The 16,191-nt window shown below is 29.8% G+C and overlaps 1 protein-coding gene across 2 annotated transcripts; it reads left to right on the top strand.

Annotated features, from left to right (window-relative positions):
* The first annotated feature begins 1,391 nt into the window (after positions 1-1,391).
* LOC134245199 (uncharacterized) lies at positions 1,392-5,579 on the top strand. 2 transcript variants are annotated; one of them, XM_062727472.1, is made up of 7 exons: positions 1,392-1,415; positions 2,071-2,119; positions 2,382-2,619; positions 3,947-4,066; positions 4,340-4,445; positions 4,578-4,714; positions 4,808-5,579. In XM_062727472.1, exons 1-7 carry the CDS (start codon positions 1,411-1,413, stop codon positions 4,885-4,887), a joined length of 735 nt encoding a protein of 244 aa, XP_062583456.1. In that variant the 5' UTR covers positions 1,392-1,410; the 3' UTR covers positions 4,888-5,579. The 2 variants fall into 2 exon arrangements, with proteins under 2 accessions (XP_062583456.1, XP_062583457.1); XM_062727473.1 differs by lacking the exon at positions 4,578-4,714.
* Positions 5,580-16,191: the final 10,612 nt, after the last annotated feature.

Here is a 16,191-nt window from a genome sequence, read left to right as displayed (position 1 = left end):
TTTTTTTAATTCAAAATGGTTAAATCCACAGGATTGAAAGAAAATACGATTTCGATGGGGAGGGGGATAAACTTAAAGCTTTTCTCCAAAAAGATATAGAATACGTACAGAAACCAGTTGAGTTATTGGTGTCACCTTCTCTGGGAGTAAAACTCAGGAAGAAACATCTGATGAGAACGCTGTATTGAAAAACACTAACATCGGGAATGTGTCATGACTTCTACGGTATAATAGTTTTCCATATTCCTTATTTCCATATGGTTTATTGACCAGAGGACCAGAGCTCCCACAAAATAGGATTTCTGAATTTTGAAAATATTTCTTTTTAAAGCTTGTTCAGGTATTTTTCGACTAAGTTATCATGTTTTTCAGCACTTTTCCATAAATCGACACCAAATATATAGATGTATAAAAACTTTCTAAAAGCTTTATGTTTAAATACATGAACACCATTAGTGCAAACACATGTTAAAGTGCATCTATATAGGTCACTTTATAAAACGTGTCCATAGTTTATCGATTAAAATGTTTTGTTGTTTTTTAGTAAATAAAGTCATGTCTGCATAGTTGATTATCTACAAAAGACGAATTTCAATAATAAGAGCTTCTTGATTTGCTTATAACAGTTTGCATACTAGTAATACATATAATTCTAAAAATAATTTTGTACTTTCGCTCTTAAGTTTAACAGAATATCCGTTTGTCATCAGGCTATACATATGTATGAAGGTAAGAACCGAAAGTAAAAGAATGTTTACAACAAAGCTTTTAAATAAATAGATATTTAAAACTTGAATTGCAGTTAAAAAAATAGAGCTTACAGAAACAAACAATAAGAATATTTACTTGTGAAAGATAATAGTGGAGTCACGTAACGTACAAATTGTTGATATTTGTAAACATATTAGAATTACCCTCTTGTCCAGATTGAAAATCTCTCAGAGCAATTATAAATTATGTTTTAAAAGTTTGATTTTTATTAATTTAAGTTCTATGATGAAGTTTACAAAGAACAAGTTTAATGTGAATTAGAAGTGTCTCTCTTGTGAGCCTCTAAAGCCTCGATTTGTGTCATTGATACACATGGATAGACAAGGCAGATTAGGGTCAATTCATTTGTTCTATTAAACTTTTCTTGTTTTGGTCCATCACTCTTTTATTACTTGTAGATATCTTTGTTCAAGTTTAGAAATATTCCTAAATTATCCCCCCTCCAAAAAAAGATACACCAAAAATATGAACTGATTTTATGTCGCCATATGCATTGTACATATAGACTGTTAATATCATGTGCATTTAAAATTTTAAACGGATTTCATTGGATGATCAGTCTCACCCTTGACCCTTATAACTCAGGCATATCTTAGTATTTAAAAACATAAAAGCGGGATATATAAACTGGATTTCAAAATGAGGTAATTGTAATCTGAAATAATCAATATACTAAATATATGAACATATCATTTTAATGTAATACAAGAAGATTGATGTAATAGCATTGCAGAAAATACAAAAAACCCAAACATGATCATGGGTATATTACAAAAAGGATAATATAGTATTGTTGACACTCTTTTTAAACCATTGTTACTTCTTGGTATGCATATAATAAAATGGATATACATATTTGTTAATCGCTTCTTATTACTCAAGTTTAAACACAAATAATAATCGGACATGAAAAATTTGAACATACTCTACTGTTTAACACAAAAGGATCAAAAACAAGTTCTTATCCTGGACATGAATGTGCTAACTATCTCTGACACATTAGATAGTGGATCTTAAAATGTCTTCAAGTACACCTTAACTCTTTTTTCTCCTCCAATATGTCTGAACTAGGTGAATCAATGTAAAAGACTATTCCGGGAATCCAGCTTCGTGACAGATAAAGCTGTTATAGTGATTCTTTGTTAACAACTAAACCGAATTAATATATTGAGCATAAAAATTTTGAGAGAAGCAGTACTACAAACTGTCCAGTACGTAACGGAAACATATTCATCGAGAATTGTAACTTTTTAATTGATTAGACTTTCAGTATGTGTAACTAATGTGGTATTATTGTAGGTTGATTCACACCAAGAAATATCTGTTCACGTACATGGTGCAAGTAATGGTGAGGATAAAAGAAAACAGAAGAAAATAATAATTATAAGACATTATAAATAATAAACTTCAACTTGTATAAAAGTATTTATATGATACACATTTCAATTAGAAAAAAATAACCTCCTCATTTCTAAAACTTTCTTTGTTTCAAATATTATACGTATTTTTTATTTTTAAAAAAAATTGTCATTCTCTAAAATATTTGAACGCTATGCAAAAGAAGAATAGAGTAAAATATCGGAACATGTACTTAGTTTATTTATTCATAGGTTTTGCAAGAAGTCGACAGATTTGCATATGGCTTTGTGATTCCTTGCAAAGACTCTCTTGCCACAGTTACAAGAGTATGGTCCTGTCCAAATAATGCATCAGAACTACGAAAAGCTGCTGAAAGAAAGAGATGTCACGATATAAAGCATACCTGCAAGTCTTTTGAGTATCACTGTGTAATTAACGATTGGATGAATGAAACAATAGAAGTATGCGCTCCATCTTTACTTATTATTGGTAAGATCTTTAGTATATTGTTATTGTTTTCTTTGAAAAAAAAAACCCAATAATTTATTATACGTTAAATGGTTCTCTTCAGTTTTCAAAGTGAATCTATTTGTTTGTTGTCCTTGTTGTTTTGGAGGTCTATGTTTGCTCTGTGTATTGTTTTTTTTTTAATTTTTGATCTTGAATACTGTTCGTTATCATTGTCCTATTAGGGTATCTCCTTCTTAAAAACGATAGATTTGGTACCAATATTTTTTTCTCTTTTTTATATATTTTTCAGATGATTATGTCTTTTTGGTAACAGGTGGGTAATATAATGTCAAATCAAAACACAAATGATAAATTTACATTTGATTTTATCAATAAATCTGTTTTTTTTAGCAAAGGGATGTATTTTTTATGAATATGATTCATCACATATCTTAAAGAAAAAAAGTAATTTCGGATTGAAAATATTTTGTGGTTAATTGGAACTTTAATTATGACATAATGTCACAATTAATTTTTTTTTTTAATTTTTTGTGTTTTCATTATCCAAGGAAAAAAAATCAACAACAATGAAAACCAGTCTTATAGTCACAGTTTTTCTCTAAAGTAATCGTTTAGTCTATATTATTAAAGTCTGCTTCTACAATCCAGTATATTTGAAAATATAATGCACCTCAAGATAAACAAACTTGCATTTATCTACTTTTATTTGTGTTTTGCAACTTCCTGTTATGAAAAATATCCTTCATGTATGTTTTTAAGATCTCAGTCGCCCTCTCAATCAATGCTATGAGATGCAGCTGAAACAGAGTATCTTATGACATTAAATTATGCTACTGCTACTCTAATATTAAAAAATAAAAATCTTTGATACATTATCTTTTGTAAAAATGGTAAAGTATAATAAGATTATTACAATCAATGAAAGGATTTAAGAAATCTTTACTGTGACTTTAAATGTCAAGTATTAATTTAATTTTATAAGGCAATCATTGAAGCTGTCAAACTTATCACATATATCTAACAAATAGTTTTTAAAATAATGTTTAGAAACACAAGGATTCACAGAGCCGTACGTATGACACGTGTTGTGTCTCAAGATAGAAAATGAAAACCACTTTAACAAAAATATGAAGTATAAAGCTGTAATTTGTACATTAGTTACAGTGTATTTACTATTACAATACACTTTCAATATGAACCAATAACTTACTTTGTTTAAGGGAAAATTCAAAAGGATTCTTTATCGTCGATTTCCATTAAAAATGAATTTTTAGTTTAATTTACTTTAGAAAACAAAAATGTAAATGAAACAATGTATATTATTTGATTTTTCTTAATGTGAAAGGTGGAAGGTGTGCTGAATTCAACACGGATAAAGCAAGCATTCGTGGCAACTTTTTGACAGATTGCAAATCATCTACCCCTCCATGTCCGGTATCCTACAACTCGACAACATCATATAAATGTAATGAATTATATCAAAGAAATCTTTTGTATTGTTGACTCGATGTGTAGTTAGTCCTTTCCTATTCTTTTGTTGATTTATAATGCAGATATATAAGGACCAGGCTTGACATAATTTCAAACTTTTATCTACCTTATTTGTATTTTAAGAGTCTTTCATATGTTAATCATAAAATGCATACAGTGGTACTGGTAAAAAGGCATAAAAAACATGGTGTTTACATGTAATTTAACATGTAAATACTATAAAAGATTGTCGACATTTTTTTTTTAGATTTTGGTTGTTTCTCTAACATAATAAAAGAAAGAGTTACTACCCTTCGTGCAGTGATTTCATCAAAAAATATGCAGGAAACCTCAACAACAAATACAATTGATAGGTAAAAATCTATCAAATTACTTTTTAAGACTGCAAAAAATGTTAAAAAGTGTAAGAAAATTATTCTCTGAAAGTTTTAATTAAATGATAGCCCTTCATCATAGGCAATTAATGATTTTTTCTTTAATTTCAGGATCCATAAGCCCTCAAATGACAGAAGTACTATTATCATAAGTGTAATAGTTCCTACCCTAGGCCTGCTCGTATCTGGGATTATATGTACACTTTATTGTGTTAGAAAACAAAAATGCAGGTGTTCACTGTGTGCAAGTACGTGACACATTTATGCTTAAGAAGAAATTAATAATTAATCAAGTCATGTATGCTGTATTTTTCTATTAAAACATACTTTATTTTTGACAGGAAAAGGTTCAAACAGGAGACAAGACATGGATCAGGACATGGAAATAGGCCAGGAAATGGGATTGCATATAGGTGATTGATGTTATTTTGATTCTTAAAAAAACTATTTCTGTTCCAAAGTATAATGTTAATATGATTATACATTTTCAGTAAATAATTTTACCTTTTCATTCAAAAAGGTTACCATAAAACGTGCTATTTCATTAATCACTTTGTATGTTTATGAAATATATGAAGATATAAAAAGTAAAGATTAAAATTTTGATGATATTTTGTTGTTAGATAAAAAGGAGTAATGCGTAGCTATTTCTTAGATTAAGTCCATTGAGTTTGTTCCTTGTTGATGATGTACCGTTTTGTTCTCATTCCTTTATCAAGTCATTGCACCTCAATTTTCATTTTTTTTGTAGAATTGCATTTATAGTTAGATTTGTTTTTGTATTGCTCATTACATGAAGCTAATCTTTCAATTTTGTATTACCTTATTTTTCATTTTATTGATATAGTTTGTGAAGCTGTTGTAGAGCAACCATGTGGTCGTTTGTAAATATTTTTTTCTCTTACGGGCTGTGAAAATTCTTTTTTATCATTGTGTTTACTTATTAAGTCAATGTTCGATGAAAACGATGGAAACTGTGTTCATTTTACTTATCAATTAGTTTTGATAGTGCTTGTAAAATCAAATTTGTTCATTTTACTAATCAATTAACTTTGATAACTTACTTGTAAAATCAAATTTGTTCATTTTACTAATCAATTAACTATGATAACTTACTTGTAAAATCAAATTTGTTCATTTTACTAATCAATTAACTTTGATAACGTACTTGTAAAATCAATTTTGTTCATTTTACTAATCAATTAACTTTGATAACTTACTTGTAAAATCAAATATGTTCATTTTACTAATCAATTAACTTTGATAACTTACTTGTAAAATCGAATTTGTTCATTTTACTAAACAATTAACATTGATAACTTACTTGTAAAATCAAAAATGTTCAATTTACTTGTCAATTAGTTTTAATGGTGCTTGTCAAATCAAATTTGTTCATTTTACTTATCAATTAGTTTTGATGGTGCTTATAAAATGAAATGTGTTCAGTTTACTTTTCAATAAGTTTTGATAGTGCTTGTAAAATCAAATGTGTTCATTTAACTTTTCAATGAGTTTTGATAGTGGTTGTAAAATCAAATGTGTTCATTTTATAATTTTTACAAAAAGACTGTAGATTTATTCGCGTATATACATATGAGTATTGTTTTTTCTCAATTTTTTTTAAATCTTTGTACAGATTTTAAAATGTGTCCCACAGTGGAAATGTTAAATTATTTTAATGTTTTTTTTAAAAAATATTTTATAAATATAATGTCACATCAATTGTATCTTCAGTAAAAATTCTCGTAACTTGAACTGTATTTTTTCTTACCTATATGTTGAATTTCTGTTATTTTTTGACTTTTTCAAAAAAACATAAATGAAATCCTTGAAATATGCGGAGATAAGGAACATTTTAAGCTCAAAGTCGTTAAAATAATAGAAAAAGAAATCAGGAATAGAGCTAAAACGAATTTCTAAAACATCAATCAGAGGTGGGATCAAGTGATAGGGAGGAGTGAGTATATCCCGTCGACCGGTCTCACCCATTGTGTGCTTTTTTGTTACTGGTAAATAACAGAAAAGTCCACAGACATTTCATTGTGTATGTAGTGACCGAGTAAGCAGTCGGCATTTGATGATTTGAGTGGTTGTATTTGCTAACAATTTCAATGTATCGTCCATAGAACTTCCTAAATGATGACTTTGGACAAAACTGTTTATATTCATTTTTCAACAACCTTTTTGTCAGAACATTATCTAACTTTAGAAATTGTTTATATGTAGATCATGCTCTTGCGTATCGAATCAATTGAGACTTATTAACCGCGTATGCACGTGACAGGGGACATAAATGCATGCAACGGAAGCTAACGATTAAAACTTTTAAGCCCTTACGTTAAACGTCTTTCTTTGTTAACCATTAACGTCCTATTCATAAAGTTAGATAGATTACATGATCAGTACGTTCTGGTCCCTGCCGACAAAGCAGCTAGGTAACATAATTGTTTTTGTTTGTAAGATTCATCATATAAAATTAAATGTATGTCAGAAGAACTTGGATTTAATTCTAGTAGTGGTAATTCAACTTCTACCCATAGTTCCCTTTCTAAGGAAGAATTTCTTCAAAATTATATGTCAGTTTTAAATATATTTAATATCACAAAAAACCAAAATAAATATGAATTGCCACATATATATATAGAAAGGAAGAAACGCAGGGTAACAATATATTCGAAATTTTTTTGACCACATAACCGAAAATAACGAAAATTAGTATGATGAGATTGTTAGTTACTATGCACCACAAGCAGTAATCAGAGTTACTCATCCGCAAAATGTATAACATTACGTAGGAAAAAAGATGAAAAGCCAAAACACGTCGAAAATTGATGATGACGAGTTAGTCAACAATATACAGTTGTTGACTTGGGTAGAGGGGAACAGTCGATCTGTTGGACCGGAGTGCAAGCTGTTGCAAGGCCGTAAGTCGCGGGCAACAGCTTGCACTCCGGTCCAACAGGTCGACTGTTTCCCGAGACCCCTGTGAACAACTGTTTTGTTATACTCCTACCAAATCAAATTCATATATTCAACAAAAGTGAAATTGTTTTGGGAGAGAGAGACTTTATCATGTTTATGTGTATTTATCAACAGTCGTCATTTGCCGTCATCAATAGAGGATCATTTATTATATCAATGCCATGGAACGTATAAAATGATTTCTGTAAAGCATAGCGGATATAAATCATAGTTTTCCTTCCAAACATGCTCCCATCCTTCTTCCAATCGGCACAATAGAATTCCCCAAAGTCAATATGCTTACCAATTTTTCACACAATTTATTACGCAGAAGCGGTAGATACACTTCATATTCGCTGAGAATATTTTCAGCCGTTTTCACAACATTTTTTGCATTCTTATTGTCCCTAGTTTCGAGTATCGACCAGATTTCTTCCTCGTTTGCCGCAGTGAAACGAACGTCGGCCATTTCTTACCGACAGGTAGCCTGAGTTCGTAAGTCCTGGAACTGCTTCATCGTATCGTCTGTGACGTCATAGCTAAATTACTCGGCACTCCTCAGCTAAGTATCTTTAACTCATGCAAATCAAGCAAGGTTTGCCGAATGAGGAAAAGATAACTCAATTTAGCGCCATATGACGTCAGCGGTCAACTGTCTTTTTTAACAGTCAATTCTAACAGTTCCTTGGATCGGTAGGTGGGAAAAACAGCCGAATTGTTGGACTTTTTAAAGTAAGGAATTATATAGGAACTGTTTAGTAGGGATGTAACAAATCTTGTTGTACCATTTGATGCACCTTGGGAATACACATTGCTTTTAAGAGGCAGTCCACTGAAAATCAGGCAGGGTTGTATTAATAGGCGGCACATCGAATGTGACAAATATTTGATATTTTATTGAAAACAATATCAATGTACTCCACCTGGAATAATGTAATTGAAGATTTGTTTGAAAATTGCTTATTAAGTCAAATATCCTTTTCTTTCATGTTCTTGAATTCCCTTATATAAACCATCAGATTGAATTTAGGCCAAAAACAAAGAACTTTAATTTCCATTATATTTTTCACAGGACTATAATTTACGCTGATCTATATCTAGAAATGTTTCAGCTTTCTGTTTCAAAAATAAAATCCATTGGAAAAACAATTTTGATAGTAGTTTTCTGTCAAAATATATAGACGTTTTTATGAAATTTTGCGATGTAAGAGTTATCTCCCGTGGCATCGGTAAATCTGCTAAACACCTTACTATTGAAATCCAGTGAAATATTTAGAACATATACACAAAATAAAATTATTTAACAAAAACTTACTACTTTATTTTCAAAATAGAATTCATTTTCGCCTCCAAACGTAATATTTAGATTAAGATTGGCAGTATTATTCAGGTTGAATCCACGTTTCCATTGATGTATCAGTGACGTCATATACCTGACTAATATTGCGTCACAATTAAATAGTTACAAGTTTTCCAAAGAAGTTTGCAAATTCTTTGCATAAAAGCCCATATAAAACGATTAAAAATAAATAATTTCTCTTTTTCTGTTCAATTACTTTTCAGAGTGCATTATCCTACATGTAAAATAATCGATATATTTTTATATAAAATGTATTTTTTTCACGGGCGACGTCTCAGCTAGAAGTCCCTTTTGAAAGGTAATTTTGTACATGTCCGAGAACTAATTTCTTAAAACTGATTTACTAGGCTATGCGTACAATTAATTAATTGTTTATATTGAATATTTCTTATAAAATTGGGATGTGAAGAGATTTTATTTTCTTCTGTTTATCAAGGACAGATGAATATTTTAGATTTACGCAACATTTAATTCAAGTCAACGGAGTTGAGATGTTTATTTCATAATATTTGTACACATACACACACACACACACACACACAAAACCAAAAAAAAAAAAACAAAAAAACACATGATTATATTTATCTATGCAGTCAAACCAAAGTAAACGATCCGCGGTACGATTAAAAATATTTTATTAAAAAAGTGAAAAATAAGATTTAAAAAATATTTATTGAGGAAAATTACTGTTGAACTCCCCACTTCAATTTGCCACTAAAACGGAAGATTTCGTGGGCGTATTTTTTGTTTTGTATTGTTTTTTGTTTGGGGTTTTTTTTTTTTTTTTTGGTTAAATTTGGTGATTGAAACAATCACATACTCACATTCAATATGAAGTTAAAAAATGTGACCATGTTGGCCAATTCTTAAATGTTTTCTCATTAATGGAAGTTTTTTTTTAATATGCCGCCTTGCCCCCCCCCCCGTCCCGGCTTTTTTCTTGCGATTTTTAGGCTCTTAAATAATGATACTACATATGAAATACTAGTAACTTATTTTCTTATTAATATAAAATTAAATTTTATAAGATGAAAATAGATCTGTAGGGGAAACGGTTTTTAAAGATGACAGGTTTAAAAAATTTGGATAAAGCCGAGACTGTGCACATTAAAATATTTTCTGCATTTAGGTACGTGCAAGTATATTTTCACCAATGATAGAATTGAACTCTTTAATTCACGAGAGAATTAAAAAAACTTTAGATGGAAATAAGATATTAATAAAGATAAGCTGTTTACTCTCAGTTGTTGCATAATGCATGTACAAATACTTCGATTTTTTTAATACCGAGTATCAAGAAATCGAACAGATGTTATACAGGATTGTAATCTTCATGCACGTAAAAGACATTATAGTATGATATTATAGTATTTTAAATACATTATATAAACATTTGAATCCATGGATAAAAAAAATAATTTTAAAACAGTTGACTAACTGAACAGAAATAAAAGACAAGCATATAATTTTCTGATAAATCAAATTCAGAATATTTCTAGTTTTACGGTAAAAACCGATCCCGATTGAAATAAAACCGATCCCGATTGAAAATAATGCAAAATGTGTAAAGTTATAAAACTAAAGACAACTGCCACCCATAAGACATGTAAAAATAAACGAAGTAATTTTTTGGCCATATTACAACAAAAGAGCCAAATTTAACATTACAATTTTAGTATTTCCTTCTTTATATAATTCCGGTCGGGATCGGTTTAATTGTGAAAAATTGTAAAACATAGGTAAATTTGACTCCTTTTATTTCTCTCAATATACGGGTGCCCACTGATTTTATTGAGTGACTCAAAAGTTTGAACTTTCTATTCATAATAACATGAGAAAAAAAAAATCTGTCATTGAGATATATTGGGTTTTATAACGTACTGAAAATTGGATAATGAATCAAAAAAGTTACCTGCTAAACTCAATTTTGGACCACATATTTTTTCTTAAAGAAATATAAATAGGAGTCTTATTCATTACTAAAATTAAAGATAAGAGTCTATGGTATAAAATAATTTTGATAGATACATCCATGTTTTGCGTATCTGGTACATATAAAACAAAATAAAAACGTAGTAATTTTTTTTACCCCCATGTTGACCTTTTTGCACTTAAAATTGAGCACTTACCAAAAATAGCACTAAAAATTTTTTTTTGAGATTGTAATGTGTAAACACTTGCTTTTATAAGTCTATATGCAAAAAATAATAAAAATCCATGACATGCGATGTGCCACCCATTGCCTGATTTTCAGTGGACTGCCTCTTAAATATGTATGGATGATAAGAATTTCATGCAATGTTAGTACAGTTTACGGTAATTCCCAAGTAGGGACTAAGTCAACAACAGGTTCAGTTAATTTATAATTGATAAAAATATAAATATCGTACATAATTTTTGCCATGAAATAATATTTCTTCAACACGATATCTTTGTTATTAAATTTAAAAACGTGTGAATTCTTATCACCAAAAAGATACGTTCTTTTGAATTTCGAATGACTGAACGATAAATGAACTCTGAACGCAATGTGAGGACATAGTAAACAAAACAAACAGCGAACGATGAACGTTTTGTGATCAGTGAACGCGAGCGCACGGTGAACGCAAAAAATGTTATCGGAGAGCGAACGGTGAACGCACGCTGCACGAAAAAATGGGGAAAGAAAAACGTTTCAGGGACAGAAAAAAGCATCACAATATCACATAATTCAAATTATATACCTTTGACTAGTTAGACAAGCCCCCATATATATATATATATATATATATATATATATATATATATATATATATATATATAGCACCGTTTTACAAACTGCAGTTGAAATAAGATCTAACTTCATACTTAACAGTTCATAAATATGTGTGGAACTTTTTACAAACACTTTAAATGAGCATGCAGGGCAAGCATGTACGTTTTTGTACTTTTTCTTGGGGTATGAATTGAGTTTTAGAAGTATACACTTAACTAAATAAATGGCGGTTTCAGACCACAATAACGTGCTTATATTTTCTGGAATACTGTACGGGATATTTTATGAAATGGATGTTAACCCTTGTCGTTGGAAGCACATTGAAAAGGGAGAGGCTAAGTGAAGAGAGAAAAAATCAAACCTATAGTTTCAATACAAATCAAGCCCTGAATTTTTTAAAACGTTGATAAAATATATGATTTTAAAATTTATTCTTCCTGATTCAATGAAAATAAAAAAATTCAATTCAGTAAGAATACAAAAATTGTTTTTTTTCTCATATGACCTCCTAAATGCTAATTGTAACTTCATTAACTGGTGCATTTTCCCGTATTTTCTGAAAAAAAAGTTGCAGAAGGCATCATTATTTAAACTAAAAATTTCTTTCAGAAAACATACTTTGCATGCATCGCCAACAAACATTTTGAGATATGTGATTTTTTTTCAAAGCATATTGTATTAAATTTATTTTACATAATATTACATGTAATATATAGAAAAATTGAAGTGGGTGACGGTGGTAAACAATATTTTCAAGAGAAAAATAAGCACGAATTAGTCATTTTGAGGCTTTTCTGCTTTAAACTTAAAGAAATGTACCAAACCAATACCGTCATGTTTCCAGAACATTCCTTATTCATACCATATTTTTTTTTATGATTTATCATATTCATCTACTCAACTACTGTTCAAGCATATTTCATAAATATTTAGGAACATTAAATTTAAGGGCACAAAAAAACTATACTATATCTTCTTCTTTATGGAATTCTTCATCAGTTATCAAAAATAATTTTAAGGATGTACAACACACCTACTCCCAAAAATTCCTGTCGTTTAATTTTCGTTATTTTCGTATACTAGTATTTAGTACATGACTATATCTACTGCATGTATGCATATTTTGGATAAAATCGTTCGAGTGGTTTTTGGACAGGAACTTCCAAAATTACCCCCCTTTAGTTGTTTACAAGGAGAGAAAATTTTTAATCAATGAACTACTTAAACCTTGATTTTCAAAAAAAACCAGGTTAGATATAAATGTCAAATTTCAGTGGCTTATTCCTTTAACCATTTCACACAAAAACATAGTCATCTTTTTGATATACATATCATCAAAACAATTTTTAAAGACCTTAAACTGAAAAACTATGAATTTTCTAAGCCTTGAAAATTGCGTATTTTAATTCAAAAATTTTTTGTGAAAAAAAAACTGTCGTTTAATTTTGGTAAAAAACTTTCTTTAGGTAGCTGGTAGTAAAAATAATCTTCATAATTTTTTGTATAATTTTTGTACGACCAGTTTTGATTTAATAGCGGAAAATTACCCCTCCCCCTTTCTAAATAAATCACGTTCCCGCGCGTCTTTCAGAGGGGGGTCGATCACTTTGTTATATGAATCTTTAAATACACATTAAAAAAAATTAATTGGAATATTGCTTTTGCTTGAAAAATATATTAACATACAAATTTAAAAGTTTTCATATGTAAAGCATATTTAAATGTAGATTTTTAGGCAATTTTTGAATACCCCTATCACCCCCACCCCTTCCTTTTTCAGTCGCAGACCATTTAATTAGAGTTTGACGAAACGTCTTTTACAGTGCAAATATTCTGGTATTTCGTCAAGAATCCCCGAGGTATGCATTAGTTTTGAAATTCATGAATGCAGAATAAATATTGACTACTCTTTTTAAATGTATCAGGAAAAAATTACTGAAAGATTTTAGTGTTTAGTCCATATACGTTTGCTTTATGCATTCCATATCACATGAAACCTGGATACGAATTCAAGTTTTGTTGTACTTGAATATGTTGATTTTTAATTTTATTTCTTTAATTTTATTCATTAAAAAATGGTGTATGTTCAACTCTCCTGTGATATATATGGAATAATTGTAGTTTCTTTCATGTCATTATTTCAAACGAGACAGTATGTGGCCATGGGGATACATCGACATTTGCATTACAACCCTCATGATATTGTACGCATTTCTTTCAATGTCGTCGCTTCTAAAGTTAAAATGAAAATTCCGTATTCGTCCACATTAACTTCAAAATATCAAACATTAAACTCTTCATCTATTTCAATTTATATCAAATCGCACATTGATATTTTTTAAAATCTTATAGGCTACGTTTTGTTTTGATTCGAGGAAATGCGAACCGACATTGTTGACAGAAAGTCAAAGTTACGATTTGCTGCAAAATAGGCTATTCATAATGTAGATAATTTCAGTACAAGTGAACAATTCTTTTCAATTCTATACTTACATTGTGTATATGAGGTCTATAGTATTCAATTCTCGGATTTATCGGTCTTGCTGTAAATGTATCTGATTCTGTGGAAAACCGTGAATAAAGGGAGGAAAATAAACATCTACATTTTCCGAGTTGTTCCTCTTTGATCAGTAAGGGTCTGAGAACAACATCGATTTTACATTGTAAAAAGTTTTTTTGTTTATTTATTGTTGTTTAAACAATAGTTATACATGTATTTATTTCTTGTGTGCACAAATTGTAATGAAGATCATTAATCGGAATGTTATATTAGCCAATTGTACATAATGACAATTTCGGCAATGTAAAATAAAATTTTCAGAATAAAAAAAAAAATGCTGCGCTTTGAAAAAAAATACAATTTATTGTTAAGGGATGGTATTTTATGTCTTGCTTTTTACGGAGTTTAATCGGGTTAATTTAAAAAAATACTTATTGATTAGTATGGTACGCACAATCACATCCAAGCCCCATATCCCAATTTTCTTTCATGATTGATATACATCGGGATCGTTTTCCTCGTCGTTTTGACGCTTTATTTTTGACGTTTAATTTGACGTCACGTCAAACGTTCAATTGAAATCGCAAGAGTTATCTCCCCCAGTGTGTTGTACGTCTTTAATTATATTAAACATAGTAAATGTAGCCTTTGTTGCATAGGGCAACATACTTAAATGCTTTGTTGCTTATCAAAATGGAGATGGAAGACGGTTTCTTGAAATGCTGCGATATTATAATAAATGTAAGTTGGGTTCGATGGGTTAAACGACCGCAGTTACAATGTTAGGAAAAGAGAAGTTCTAGAAATGAGTAATACCATTAAAGGATTTCACATTGAAAATTGATTATAAACACTATATTCCACTAAGAAACAGCAGGTGATTTTATTTCCCTGTATTTTGTTTATCTGAGAGAGCAAACGTAATTTTCCGTATCGCTATTTTATTTTTGAAAAAGATTAAAAATAGAATGCTCTTTATATTAAAATAGATTTATCATTTTCAGAGAGAGAGAGAGAGAGAGAGAGAGAGAGAGAGAGAGAGAGAGAGAGAGAGAGAGAGAGAGAGAGAGAGTGTGAAAGAAAGAGAGAGAGAGTCTCTTTGAATATATATTTTACATTTAAACGTTCCTATAAAATATAAATGTACTAAAAATAAATTCTACATTTTTTAAGTTTCTTACGTATCTGCCGGCATCTGGTTTACTTTCAATAACCCCCCAACCTCCCCAACCAAAAACAAAAAAAAAATAACATGCATTTTATAGCTTTTTCACTTAATATCCAGAATAGAATTATGGTTCAAAGGCTCTCGAGTGAAAATGGTCCTTGGTAAAAACGACACCTAGGATATGCAAAACGATTCATGGTAAAAACACACAAAGTGAAGATTTCATAAATCATCAGATGATTCCTTGGCCATTTTGGTGCCGATTTCTCAAGAGCTTAATTCAAAAATATCATAAAAGTTATATGCTTGCACAGGATAAATCTAGGTGGAGTAGATTTTTGGTTTTGACTATATATATTGTTTTACAAATTACAGTATTATTTCATCTTCCAAATCTGCAAAATGGTGTGTGCACGTTTTTCCTTCTATGTGACAGAGTTTTACTGGGGGTTCTATATTCTAACAAAGACTGGAAGAAAACTGAACAATGAATGGAAGCTGAACGCACGGTAAATACAAGGTGAACATGTATACACGATGCTTTGTAAGCAGTGAAAATAAGCTAGCGGTTAACTGAAGTTGAAAACAGAAATGTTAACAACTAGGGCCATTTATTGCAACATAAACAAACAGTAAATGTTCATTGTCTATTAAATTTAATTTAATTTTAATTAAATTTAATTTAAATTTGTCTATTCATTTACCCTTTCTTCATACTATATGAAAAGAATCGTTTCTAATTATGTTGACATTTATGCAGGTCACGGTAGGCATATTAACTCTGGTTAAGACCAGATAACTCATGACACGAATGATGTAGCTAAGACATTTATTTTTTTTTTTACCAAAGATGATGTGGATAGAAAATTTTACTATTCACCCATATTTCCCAGAAGAAATTTTCCCTAATGTTTTAATTATTATGCAATAACATAAAAGTACCTGATCTAAATTGCTTCCTTTGATTTAAGTGTACCAAAA

The sequence above is a fragment of the Saccostrea cucullata genome, unplaced genomic scaffold, assembly GCF_032062105.1.
Source record: "Saccostrea cucullata isolate Sc308-1 unplaced genomic scaffold, CSIRO_AGI_Scuc_v1 ctg2330, whole genome shotgun sequence".
NCBI classification, from domain to species: domain Eukaryota; kingdom Metazoa; phylum Mollusca; class Bivalvia; order Ostreida; family Ostreidae; genus Saccostrea; species Saccostrea cuccullata.
The sequence above is the reverse complement of the archived record's forward strand: the minus strand, read 5'-3'. Positions and strand labels throughout refer to the sequence as shown.

What these genes read in the sequence shown, in the direction of transcription:
- LOC134245199 (XM_062727472.1), top strand. An exon ending in CGTACATGGTGCAAGTAATG is followed by an intron (nt 2,120 to 2,381) that starts GTGAGGATAAAA and finishes ATTTATTCATAG; the next exon opens with GTTTTGCAAGAAGTCGACAG. An exon ending in CAGGTGTTCACTGTGTGCAA is followed by an intron (nt 4,715 to 4,807) that starts GTACGTGACACA and finishes TATTTTTGACAG; the next exon opens with GAAAAGGTTCAAACAGGAGA.